The sequence below is a fragment of the Pristiophorus japonicus genome, chromosome 1 (genome assembly GCF_044704955.1).
Source record: "Pristiophorus japonicus isolate sPriJap1 chromosome 1, sPriJap1.hap1, whole genome shotgun sequence".
In the NCBI taxonomy this organism is placed as follows: Eukaryota; Metazoa; Chordata; class Chondrichthyes; family Pristiophoridae; genus Pristiophorus; species Pristiophorus japonicus.
In genome coordinates this window covers 21247583-21261240 of record NC_091977.1, presented here as the reverse complement: position 1 = coordinate 21261240, position 13658 = coordinate 21247583, and the positions used below count along the sequence as shown (strand labels likewise).

General features: G+C 43.9%; 1 protein-coding gene across 8 annotated transcripts in view; it reads left to right on the top strand.

Moving 5' to 3' along the window:
• The window catches only part of nek1 (NIMA-related kinase 1), a 226766-nt gene that overhangs the window by 35326 nt on the left and 177782 nt on the right, over nt 1-13658 (top strand). For all 8 annotated transcript variants that reach the window (XM_070878030.1, XM_070878068.1, XM_070878050.1 and 5 more), the window contains 3 exons: nt 150-236; nt 1394-1448; nt 10023-10223. In XM_070878030.1, the coding sequence (XP_070734131.1) occupies nt 150-236; nt 1394-1448; nt 10023-10223 (343 nt within the window). The remainder of the gene's footprint in view (nt 1-149; nt 237-1393; nt 1449-10022; nt 10224-13658) is intronic.

The following is a 13658-nucleotide window of genomic DNA, read 5'->3' as shown; positions in this document are numbered from 1 at the left end:
ACCTTCTACGGAAATGCTTTGCCTGCGATGGTAATAGAAATGTTAATATTTTATTTTTAAATGGGTTAATGCTTCTAAAATAAAGAATGGATCTTCATAGAGATATATTAAATTTATGAAGGTATTAATTTTGTTTATTTCCTTACTAGCACTGTAGAGCTGGCACGGACCTGCATAGGTACACCATACTACCTGTCCCCAGAAATATGCGAAAATAAGCCGTACAACAACAAAAGGTACATCTGAATATTTAACCTGCTTTGCCATATCTAGAAAATAAGATAAGGTGCTCAGTTTTGGCCATGACTTGCTCTAATTTTTTTGGAGTAAGTTGGTTTTTCTGGCGTAAGTTTAAAAAAAATGCCACTTTCCCCAATAAACTTGCTCTAGAGTAAATCAGTTCGGTACGATTTTTTTTGTTAGTTGATTTTTTTTTCAAAAGGGGACATTCCCAGATACTTAGCCCAGTTTTGGCCATTTATGCTACTTTGGCCAGCTAAAACTTACTCCAAATCGACTTAGGTCAGCGTATGTGACCAGCTCTGAAAAACCTTGCGGCCAGTTAAGAAAGCGGCGCACATTACTACATCGGCGGACATTAGGCCAAGGATAGGGGAGGGAAGGGAACTGGAGAAGACCTCAACAACCAAGCACCAAACATTGCAAGGAAAAGCTCAAACAATTAAAATACTAATAGAAATCACGTTAATCTTTAAAGTCGACCTGGGAAGGCAGTGGGCCAGCCTGTGCGTGAGGCCATTCGGCATGGGATAGGGTCGGCAACACGCGCACCAGGAGTCCAGTCGTCCAGGGCTAGGGGCGGCAAATGAACTTGGGGGGTGCGGAAGCAGAGCGACTGAACGCGGCATCGGTGTGTGGGGGGTGGTGGGGGAGGCGCGGGAAGAGAGTGAGAGATGCTGGCCTTGATAGCAACGTGGAGGGGGGAGGGCGGGCAAAGTAGAACGACCGACACGGCATTGGGGGGGGGGAGCGAAGCAGAGCGACCGAACACGGCATCGTTGTGGAGGTCGGGGGGGGGGGGGCCGAGTGCCAAGTTTCGGCGCTACTGTGCATGCACGCACATTGGACCGACACCACTGCGCATGCGGGCAGCTGCCGGCACTGTTTTTTGGCACAGGGCTGTAGCTCTGTCCCCCACTGCACTATATATGCCGTGCCAGGATCCAGGACACTCGGCAGAGCGGCCAGGATGGGGGCACATTTTTTCCGCGCCGTTTCCAGCGCACACAGTCGGCGCATCCAGGGTAAGTGCGCCGAAAAAAGGGTTGGGGAAAATTGAGCCCAAGGTAACAATAAGTCAACCATTCTCTGTGCATTTCTTTTACTGAAGATGAATAATTATTGACTGATGCCCTGTAATTCATGTGTCTAGTGATATTTGGGCGTTGGGCTGTGTCATGTATGAGATGTGCACCCTCAAACACGCAGTAAGTACTCTCTGTAATCTTTTTAGTCTTTCTGTCTGTGGTACTCAGATTTGAATCTATACGAAGGATGAAACTCTGATGGATTTTCGATTTATAAATGGAATGAGTTGGCTGTTTTTCAACTTTGTTCTGAGTGCAAGTCAGCAGGACTAAGCTGCTCATTATTTTAATTAAACTGCCAGAATTGACTAATGTGAGAAGCAAGCAACTTGAAAAGACTGATCTCCAATTGTTAAAGCTAAGGCATGTTATCGTGGTAAAAAGAAAGCATTTATATCGTGTTTTTCACGACCACCGGACATCCCAAAGCGCTTTACAGCCAATGAAGTACTTTTTGAAGTGTAGTCACTGGTGTAATGTAGGAAATGTAGCAGCCAATTGGCATGCGGCCAGCACCCATAAACAGCAATGTGATAATGATCACATAACCTGTTTTTGTTATGTTGATTGAGGGATAAATATTGGCCAGGACACTGGGCTAGTAATCCAGAGGTCTGGACTAATAATCTGGAGACACACGTTCAAAATCTCACCATCTCAGTTGGTGAATTGAATTTCATTTAATTAAATAAATCTGAAATAAAAAGCTAGTATCAGTAATGGTGACCATAAAACTACCGGATTGTTGTAAAACCCATCTGATTCATTAATGTTCTTTTAGGGAAAGAAATCTACCATCCTTACCCGGTCTGGCCTACATGTGACTGGACTCGCATCAATGCGATTGACTCTTAACTGCCCCTCTGAAATGGCCCAGTAAGGCACTCGGTTGTACCAATCTGGCTGCGACAAAGTCTCTGTGGGAGTGCCTTCGCCCCTCGGACTGCAGCGTGTTTTCAAGGGCAATTAGGGATGGTCAATATATTCTGGCCCAGCCAGCGACGCCCACATCCCAGGATCGTGTATAAAAAAATATTTTTGACAGATCGCTCTCAGATGAAATTTAATATGGAGAAATGTAAAGTGATATATTTTGAGAGGAGGAGTGAAAAGAAATGTACCACGATGATACCAAGGATGAAAGTCTTTAGTTAGGAGAAGCGATGAGAGAAATTGGGCTCCTTGGCAATACTGTAGAGTCATTGAGCATGCGTTCCAGGATTCATGTATTGCACTTCAAGTAGTTTGATGCTTGATTTTACTGTTGATTTTTGTTGATGACTTGTGCATGATTTTTCATTTTCTCATGTAATACGCACCCTCATCTTGGGGGGACACCTTTTTTTTTGGGGGGGGGGGTGGTGGGTAAAGTAAATGAAGATTCATGGCATATACAAGTGGACACTTTTTTTGCCATCCCAGTCAGTTTCTCATTGGCATTTAAATTTTTATTTTGAAGAACTGACGGTCTGTCTGTTGTCAGTCTGCGTAAAGAGTGAATGAAGTTTCCAACTGGTTTCTGTAAGAGCTGTTCTTATCGGCAAACAAGCAACTTATCCACACTTTGGAGAAAAAAAAGAGTTTGAATTCAATGTCAATAAGCTGAGTGTTGTTCACCCTTGGGCAAGTTGAAGGAAGCAGAACCCTGGCTATTTAATTTTAGATAGCAGCTTGTTTTGCAGTGTTGGCAAGTGGACAAATTGATCAGCAAAGGTAGGGTGAAAGTTGTAGAGCCATAAAATATTGCAGCACAGAAGGAGGCCGTTAGGCCCATCATTTCTGTGTCGGCTCTTGGTTAAACCAAGCCAAAACTAATCCCACTGCCCTGCTTTCTCCGCTTAGCTCTGTATCTTCTACTGTAAATATTGATCCACTTTTACCTTTAAAGGATTCAGTTGCTACTTCCTCAACTCCTCCTGTGACAAAGCATTTCATAGAAACATAGAAAATAGGTGCAGGAGAAGGCCATTCGGCCCTTCGAGCCTGCACCACCATTCAATGAGTTCATGGCTGAACATGCAACTTCAGTACCCCACTCCTGCTTTCTCGCCATACCCCTTGATCCCCCTAGTAGTAAGGACGACATCTAACTCCTTTTTGAATATATTTAGTGAATTGGCCTCAACAACTTTCTGTGGTAGAGAATTCCACAGGTTCACCACTCTCTGGGTGAAGAAGTTTCTCCTCATCTCGGTCCTAAATGGCTCACCCCTTATCCTTAGACTGTGACCCCTGGTTCTGGACTTCCCCAAGGATAGAATAAAAGGAAAAGGAGGTGGGGTAGCATTGCTGGTTAAGGAGGAGATTAAGGCAATAGTTAGGAAGGACATTAGCTTGGATGATGTGGAATCTATATGGGTAGAGCTGCAGAACACCAAAGGGCAAAAAACGTTAGTGGGAGTTGTGTACAGACCTCCAAACAGTAGTAGTGATGTTGGGGAGGGCATCAAACAGGAAATTAGGGGTGCGTGCAATAAAGGTGCAGCAGTTATAATGGGTGACTTTAATATGCACATAGATTGGGCTAACCAAACTGGAAGCAATACGGTGGAGGAGGATTTTCTGGAGTGCATAAGGGATGGTTTTTTAGACCAATATGTCGAGGAACCAACTAGGGGGGAGGCCATCTTAGACTGGGTGTTATGTAATGAGAAAGGATTAATTAGCAATCTCGTTGTACGAGGCCCCTTGGGGAAGAGTGACCATAATATGGTGGAATTCTGCATTAGGATGGAGAATGAAACAGTTAATTCAGAGACCATGGTCCAGAACTTAAAGAAGGCTAACTTTGAAGGTATGAGGCGTGAATTGGCTGAGATGGATTGGCGAATGATACTTAAGGGGTTGACTGTGGATGGGCAATGGCAGACATTTAGAGACCGCATGGATGAACTACAACAATTGTACATTCCTGTCTGGCATAGAAATAAAAAAGGGAAGGTGGCTCAACCGTGGCTATCAAAGGAAATCGGGGATAGTATTAAAGCCAAGGAAGTGGCATACAAATTGGCCAGAAATAGCAGAGAACCTGGGGACTGGGAGAAATTTAGAACTCAGCAGAGGAGGACAAAGGGTTTGATTAGGGCAGGGAAAATGGAGTATGAGAAGAAGCTTGCAGGGAACATTAAGACGGATTGCAAAAGTTTCTATAGATATGTAAAGAGAAAAAGGTTAGTAAAGACAAATGTAGGTCCCCTGCAGTCAGAATCAGGGGAAGTCATAACGGGGAACAAAGAAATGGCGGACCAATTGAACAAGTACTTTGGTTCGGTATTCACGAAGGAGGACACGAACAACCTTCCGGTTATAAAAGGGGTCGGGGGGTCTAGTAAGGAGGAGGAACTGAGGGAAATCCTTATTAGCCGGGAAATTGTGTTGGGGAAATTGATGGGATTGAAGGCCGATAAATCCCCAGGGCCTGATGGACTGCATCCCAGAGTACTTAAGGAGGTGGCCTTGGAAATAGTGGATGCGTTGACAGTCATTTTCCAACATTCCATTGACTCTGGATCAGTTCCTATGGAGTGGAGGGTAGCCAATGTAACCCCACTTTTTAAAAAAGGAGGGAGAGAGAAAACAGGGAATTATAGACCGGTCAGCCTGACATCGGTAGTGGGTAAAATGATGGAATCAATTATTAAGGATATCATAGCATGCATTTGGAAAGAGGTGACATGATAGGTCCAAGTCAGCATGGATTTGTGAAAGGGAAATCGTGCTTGACAAATCTTCTGGAATTTTTTGAGGATGTTTCCAGTAGAGTGGATAAGGGAGAACCAGTTGATGTGGTATATTTGGACTTTCAGAAGGCGTTCGACAAGGTCCCACACAAGAGATTGATGTGCAAAGTTAGAGCACATGGGATTGGGGGTAGTGTACTGACATGGATTGAGAACTGGTTGTCAGACAGGAAGCAAAGAGTAGGAGTAAATGGGTACTTTTCAGAATGGCAGGCAGTGACTAGTGGGGTACCGCAAGGTTCTGTGCTGGGGCCCCAGCTGTTTACACTGTACATTAATGATTTAGATGAGGGGATTAAATGTAGTATCTCCAAATTTGCGGATGACACTAAGTTGGGTGGCAGTGTTAGCTGCGAGGAGGATGCTGTGAGGCTGCAGAGCGACTTGGATAGGTTAGGTGAGTGGGCAAATGCATGGCAGATGAAGTATAATGTGGATAAATGTGAGGTTATCCACTTTGGTGGTAAAAACAGAGAGACAGACTATTATCTGAATGGTGACAGATTAGGAAAAGGGGAGGTGCAAAGAGACCTGGGTGTCATGGTACATCAGTCATTGAAGGTTGGCATGCAGGTGCAGCAGGCGGTTAAGAAAGCAAATGGCATGTTGGCCTTCATAGCAAGGGGATTTGAGTACAGGGGCAGGGAGGTGTTGCTACAGTTGTACAGGGCATTGGTGAGGCCACACCTGGAGTATTGTGTACAGTTTTGGTCTCCTAACCTGAGGAAGGACATTCTTGCTATTGAGGGAGTGCAGCGAAGGTTCACCAGACTGATTCCCGGGATGGCGGACTGACCTATCAAGAAAGACTGGATCAACTGGGCTTGTATTCACTGGAGTTCAGAAGAATGAGAGGGGACCTCATAGAAACATATAAAATTCTGACAGGGTTAGACAGGTTAGATGCAGGAAGAATGTTCCCAATGTTGGGGAAGTCCAGAACCAGGGGTCACAGTCTAAGGATAAGGGGTAAGCCATTTAGGACCGAGATGCGGAGGAACTTCTTCACCCAGAGAGTGGTGAACCTGTGGAATTCTCTACCACAGAAAGTTGTTGAGGCCAATTCACTAAATATATTCAAAAAGGAGTTAGATGAGGTCCTTACTGCTAGGGGGATCAAGGGGTATGGCGAGAAAGCAGGAATGGGGTACTGAAGTTGAATGTTCAGCCATGAACTCATTGAATGGCGGTGCAGGCTAGAAGGGCCGAATGGCCTACTCCTGCACCTATTTTCTATGTTTCTATGTTTCTATGTTTCTATGTTTCTAACATTGGGAACATTCTAACCTGACTAAACCCATCAGAATTTTAAACATTTTAAACATTTCTATGAGATCCCCTCTCATTCTTCTGAACTCCAGTGAATACAAGCCCAGTTGATCCATTCTTTCTTGATATGTCAGTCCCGCCATCCTGGGAATCAGTCTGGTGAACCTTCGCTGCACCCCCTCAATAGCAAGAATGTCCTTCCTCAAGTTAGGAGACCAAAACTGTACACAATACTCCAGGTGTGGCCTCACCAAGGCCCTGTACAACTGTAGTAACACCTCCCTGCCCCTGTACTCAAATCCCCTTGCTATGAAGGCCAACATGCCATTTGCTTTCTTAACCACCTGCTGTACCTGCATGCCAACCTTCAATGATTGATGTACCATGACACCCAGGTCTCGTTGCACCTCCCCTTTTCCTAATCTGTTACCATTCAGATAATAGTCTGCCTCTCTGTTTTTACCACCAAAGTGGATAACCTCACATTTATCCACATTATACTTCATCTGCCATGCATTTGCCCACTTACCTAACCTATCCAAATCACTCTGCAGCCTCATAGCATCCTCCTCGCAGCTCACACTGCCACCCAACTTAGTGTCGTCCGCAAATTTGGAGAAACTACATTTAATCCCCTTGTCTAAATCATTAATGTACAATGTAAACAGCTGGGGCCCCAGCACAGAGCCTTGCGGTACCCCACTAGTCACTGCCTGCCATTCTGAAAAGTACCCATTTACTCCTGCTCTTTGCTTCCTGTCTGACAACCAGTTCTCAGTCCATGTCAGCACACTACCCCCAATCCCATGTGCTTTAACATTAATCTCTTGTGTGGGACCTTTCGAAAGCCTTCTGAAAGTCCAAATACACCACATCAACTGGTTCTCCCTTGTCCACTCTACTGGAAACATCCTCAAAAATTTCGAGAAGATTTGTCAAGCATGATTTCCCTTTCACAAATCCATGCTGACTTGCACCTTTCATGTCACCTCTTTCCAAATGCGCTGCTATGACATCCTTAATAATTGATTCCATCATTTTACCCACTACCGATGTCAGGCTGACCGGTCTATAATTCCCTGTTTTCTCTCCCTCCTTTTTTAAAAAGTGGGGTTACATTGGCTACCCTCCACTCCACAGGAACTGATCCAGAATCTATGGAATGTTGGAAAATGACTGTCAATGCATTCGCTATTTCCAAGGCCACCTCCTTAAGTACTCTGGGATGCAGACCATCAGGCCCTGGGGATTTATCGGCCTTCAATCCCATCAATTTCCCCAACACAATTTCTTGACTAATAAGGATTTCCCTCAGTTCATCCTTCTTCCTAGACCCTCTGACCCCTTTTATATCTGGAAGTTTGTTTGTGTCCTCCTTAGTGAATACCGAACCAAAGTACTTGTTCAATTGGTCTGCCATTTCTTTGTTCCCAGTTATGACTTCCCCTGATTCTGATTGCAGAGGACCTACGTTTGTCTTTACTAACTTTTTTCTCTTTACATATCTATAGAAGCTTTTGCAGTCCATTTTAATGTTCCCTGCAAGCTTCCTCGCATACTCTATTTTCCCTGCTCTAATCAAACCCTTTGTCCTCCTCTGCTGAGTTCTAAATTTCTCCCAGGCCCCGGGTTCGCTGCTATTTCTGGCCAATTTGTATGCCACTTCCTTGGCTTTAATACTATCCCTGATTTCCCTTGATAGCCACGGTTGAGCCACCTTCCCTTTTTTATTTTTATGCCAGACAGGGATGTACAATTGTTGTAGTTCAGCCATGCGGTCTCTAAATGTCTGACATTTCCCATCCACTGTCAACCCCTTAAGTATCATTCGCCAATCTATCCTAGCCAATTCAAGCCTCATACCTTCAAAGTTACCCTTCTTTAAGTTCTGGACCATGGTCTCCGAATGAACTGTTTCCTTCTCCATTCTAATGTAGAATTCCATCATATTATGGTCACTCTTCCCCAAGGGGCCTCGCGCAACGAGATTGCTAATTAATCCTCTTTCATTACACAGCACCTAGTCTAAGATGGCCTCCACCCTAGTTGGTTCCTCGACATATTGGTCGAGAAAACCATCCCTTATGCACTCCAGGAAATCCTTCTCCACCGTATTGTTTCCAGTTTGGTTAGCCCAATCTATATGCATATTAAAGTCACCCATGATAACTGCTGCACCTTTATTGCATGCACCCCTAATTTCCTGTTTGATGCCCTCCCCAACATCACTACTACTGTTTTGCGGTCTGTACACAACTCCCACTAGCGTTTTCTGCCCTTTGGTATTCCGTAGCTCCACCCATACCGATTCCACACCATCCAAGCTAATGTCTTTCCTTACAATTGCATTAATTTCCTCTTTAATCAGCAACGCCACCCCGCCTCCTTTTCCTTTCTGTCTATCCTTCCTAAATGTTGAATACCCCTGGATGTTGAGTTCCCAGCCTTGGTCACCCTGGAGCCATGTCTCCGTGATACCAACCACATCGTATCCGTTAACTGCTATCTGCACAGTTAATTCGTCCACTTTATTCCGAATACTCCTCGCATTGAGGCACAGAGCCTTTAGGCTTGCCTTTTTAATACACTTTGACCCTTTAAAATTTTGCTGTAAAGTGGCCCTTTTTGTTTTTTGCCTTGGGTTTCTCTGCCCTCCCCTTTTACTCATCTCCTTTCTGTCTTTTGCTTCTGTCTCCATTTTGCTTCCCTCTGTCTCCCTGCATTGGTTCCCATCCCCCTGCCATATTAGTTTAACTCCTCCCCAACAGCATTAGCAAACACTCCCCCTAGGGCATTGTTTCCGGTCCTGCCTAGGTGGAGTTTCATACTCCCAACAATCCATGTGTAAAGAAATTTCTCCTCTTCACTCTTCGTGACAATTTAAAATTGATGATGCATCATTCCGGACTTCCCAACCAGAGGAAATAATCTTTCCTTATTGACTCTTATCAAAAGTCTTTTTCATTTTAAATAAAACCACTATTAAATCTTCTCTTCGCCTTTTCTGCTCTAGTGAAATAGTGCCAGTGTCTCAAGTCTCCCCTCATAGCTATCGTTTCCCATCCCTTGTATCATCCTGGTGAGCATGTGCTGTATAAACTCTATGGTTGCGGGGCGGCGGTGGGGGTCTGCTCTTCGAAATAACTTGCCTCAGGTATTGCTCACTTCTATATTCTCATGTATAATATTTTAGCATCTCTCGCCTAAAAACTGTAGTTAAGCAAAGTCTCCTGTTAACTTGGAATCTGTGTGCAGGTTAGCTTTACGTTGGCCTATTTAATTGCTTTCATCAACATCATAGGCAGTCCCTCGGAATCGAGGAAGACTTTCTTCCACTCCGAAAGTGAGTTCTTTGGTGGCTGAACAGTCCAATGCGAGAGCCACAGACCCTGTCACAGGTGGGACAGACATTCGTCGGGGGAAGCGGGGGGGGGAGGGGGGGGGGTGGGACTGATTTACCCCCATGCTCATTCCGCTGTCTACGCCTGACCTCTTCACGCTCGCGGCTCCTGGATGCACTTTCTCCACCTCGGGCGGACTTTGGCCAGGGACTGGCCACTTTTTTTCTTTTTGTGCATTGAAGTTTTTCTTTCCTTTACTGTCGGCAGATGAAATCAGGCTTTCCATGTAAATGGAATACTTGCTTACTGTGCAGTTATTCACCATCCTTTTTTTTTAAATGCAGTTTGAAGCTGGCAACATGAAAAACTTGGTGCTAAAGATCATCCGTGGATCTTATCCACCAGTATCTGTTCATTATACCTACGATCTGCGCAACTTAATGTCTCAGTTGTTTAAAAGAAATCCAAGGGATAGACCATCAGTAAGCTCTCTCCTGCAGAAGCCATTTCTGGCCAGAAGAATTGACAAGTTGCTTGCACCTGATGTAAGTACCATGACGTTTGGCCAATTATTTTTTTTGCTGTCAAGTCTTTTTAAAACAAATTTCAATTATAGTTGTATTGAGCCATGTTATATTGTGCACTATTGTATGGAAAAAGATTAACGTGTCTCACGATCATGTCTTGGGAGCAGTTAATGCTACTATTTCTTATAATGTTTCCCTTGAGAGTAGAGGAGGGTAGTTTGGAAGAGCATTTATTTGTGTTCAAATTCCATGACCTTTTTGGTACTTTCATGACTGGATGGCTTGGCTTTTGTGCCTTTAGTGTTTTGTGCTTTGTTGGGGCTGTGACAGGAATGGTTATCACGGAACCAATTTGAACTTCTGAAATTGTCCAAGCTTCCAGATTCAGCATCGGGTATGTAAGTTTTTGATCCTGTGCTCAAATTGCACTTCGAATGTGTTATGTCTGAATGACTCCACGAGTCAATGTGTTGTACTCAAACTATAGTCACCTTGGTCCTTTATTTGTAACTCCATAGGCGCAAGCATGGTGGGCAGCCTTTTATACTGGGCCCTGCACACCTATGCAGATGACCCTCAGGTCTCCCACCGCAGTGCCCTCTGGTGGACAGCCTCTGCTACAGGGGCAGGAAACCCCGGTCTCCACCAGTTGCACCCTCTAGTGGTGCCAGCATAGTATATACACAGTGTAAACCTTATTGATAGTACATTAGGTAACAAGTCTCCATCTTGTGCAACTATACAGTGACTACACAGAGTATATCTATAGTCTGCATATATAACAGAATGGCCATCCCCTTGCAGTAACAACAACAATAATTTTCATTTATCTAGTGCCATTAATGTAGTAAAACATCCCAAGGTGCTTCACAGGAATGTTATCAAACAAAATATGACACCGAGCCACATAAGGAGATCCACTATCCATGCTTTCCGGATAAACAGGATAAATCTAACCTGGTCAGTTGGTGCCCTATCAGGCTCTTCCCAATCATCAGTAAAGTGAATAATATGTGCAAAACACTAAACAACACAAGAAGGATCCCTTTCACTACTGAGATTGAGTATGCAGAGACTGTGGAGCGTGTGAAGGTGGAGCAGGCTCAAGGGGCCGAATAGCCTTCTCCTGCTCCTATTTTCTATTTCTTATGTTGCAAGAACACTTAGTTTTGATGCTCACACAGCAGGGACGGCTGGGTTCCTGATGCACTGAATTTGTACGTGCCAGATCTAATGCATATATCAAGAAGGCACTTGGGTAACCCCTCTCTGACTGCAGGACAAGGCATGACCTCTATTGAGACTTCATGTCGTGGCATTGTCCAAATCTCCTGTCGCAAGCATAAGTATCATGGAAGGGTGGAGGCATCATTGACGAGGGCAGTTGGATAATGCAGACAACCCAATAATCTTTTGATGGTTGATACTCGTATTCAAAATGTGACCGTGGAAGAGATGGTTCTCCCAACACCGACCCATAATCTATGACTTGGATGAAGGGACCGAGTGTAATGTAGCCAAGTTTACTAATGATACAAAGATGAATGGAAAAGCAAATTGTGAGGAGGACACAAAAAAATCTGCAAAGGAATATAGACAGGCTCAGTGAGTGGGCAAAAATTTGGCAGACGGCATATAATGTGGGAAAATGTGAGGTTATCCACTTTGGCAGAAAAAAATAGAAAAGCAAATTATAATTTAAATGGAGAAAAATTGCAAAGTGCTGCAGTACAGAGGGACCTGGGGGTCCTTATGTATGAAACACAAAAAGTTTGTATGCAGGTACAGCAAGTAGTCAGGAAGGCAAATGGAATGTTAGCCTTTATTGCAAGGGGGATAGAGTATAAAAGCAGAGAAGTCCTGCTACAAATGTACAGGGTATTGGTGAGGCCACAACTAGAGTACTGCATACAGTTTTGGTCTCCATATTTAAGGAAAGATATACTTGTATTGGAGGCTGTTCAGAGAAGGTTGATTCCGGAGATGAGAGGGTTGACTTATGAAGATAGGTTGAGTAGGTTAGTCCAATACTCATTGGAGTTCAGAAGAATGAGAGGTGATCTTGTCGAAACATATAAGATAATGAGAGGGCTCGACAAGGTGGATACAGAGAGGATATTTCCACTCATAGGGGAAACTTAAAACTAGGGGACATAGTCTCAGAATAAGGGGCCGCCCATTTAAAATTGAGATGAGGAGGCATTTCTTCTCTCATGGTGTTGTAAATCTGTGGAATTCTCTGCCCCAGAGAGCTGTGGAGGTTGGGTTATTGAAAATATTTAAGGCGGATTTTTGACAGATTTTTGATTGATAAGGGAATAAAGGGTTATGGGGAGTGGGCAAGGAAATGGAGCTACTCCATGATCAGATCAGCCGTGATCTTATTAAATGACGGAGCAGGCCCGAAGGGTCAAATGGCCTACTCTTGCTCCTATTTCTTATGTTCTTCAGTAATCTTTGTGTGCAGCACTCAGCTATTTACTTTCTTGCTGTCAAGAAACTCAGACACCTATGATTCATACGACTAAAAAGAAGAGAATCTAGCTTTGCACTTTTTCCAGTTTTAACTGGATGCCTGATGGCAACTCCTGAGACACACACAAATATGGGCTTCCAATGGTGGCGTGATCTCTGGATGTTGTGAGATTTATATTGGACTGCTTTTGACTTAAGGAGATTACATGCTTGCAATTGGTATGCCATTCATTTAATCTGTCTCTAGATATTTGAGTGCTGACTGAGGTTAATTAATTGACAGCCTGATCTGTAATGGCGATGCAAAACACTGGATCAGAAACACAGTGGACGATGTATTAGGATGTCATATACGGAGTTTAAGAAGATGTCGCCAGAGATTAATTTTGCTGTTAGGAATCTGGTGATATATTTTTCCTGTTTGGGAAAGTTTCGAGATGTATACTTAACTCTTTTAATCCCCTCTGCCAACAAAGAGCTAAATGAACTAGCGAGCATTTCTTATTCCAATTGGCACAACGACAGGAATGGTACTCTAATCACATCTTGCATTACTGCTTCTTAGTTGAAACCCTATCTGGATGAGGATTTCTGTCATGGAAAGGGTTGTTGCTACTGCATAAACTGAATAAAAGTGCCTGACCTGATTGATTTGTGTCTTATGGAAGTCGCAACATAATTTATCCAGTCAATCGTTTTTAAAAAGCTGACCAGGAGACACGAGGTGGGCTACTATCGAGTACATTGTGTGAAAGCACATTGACAAGACAGGAGTATGGGATAATCCTTGCCTATTTTCCAGGCATTTGAATACAGAAACTGTGCTATCCCAATCCAGTACTTAATGAGACCCCTCACTTTTGTCTCTTCCTATACCTCCATTCCAATTCCACTGACGTGACATGAACCTGCTGACGAAACATCTGATCCCATCCTCCTAAGTAGGAAAATTTGCACAACTGTCTCTCTTGGGCAGTC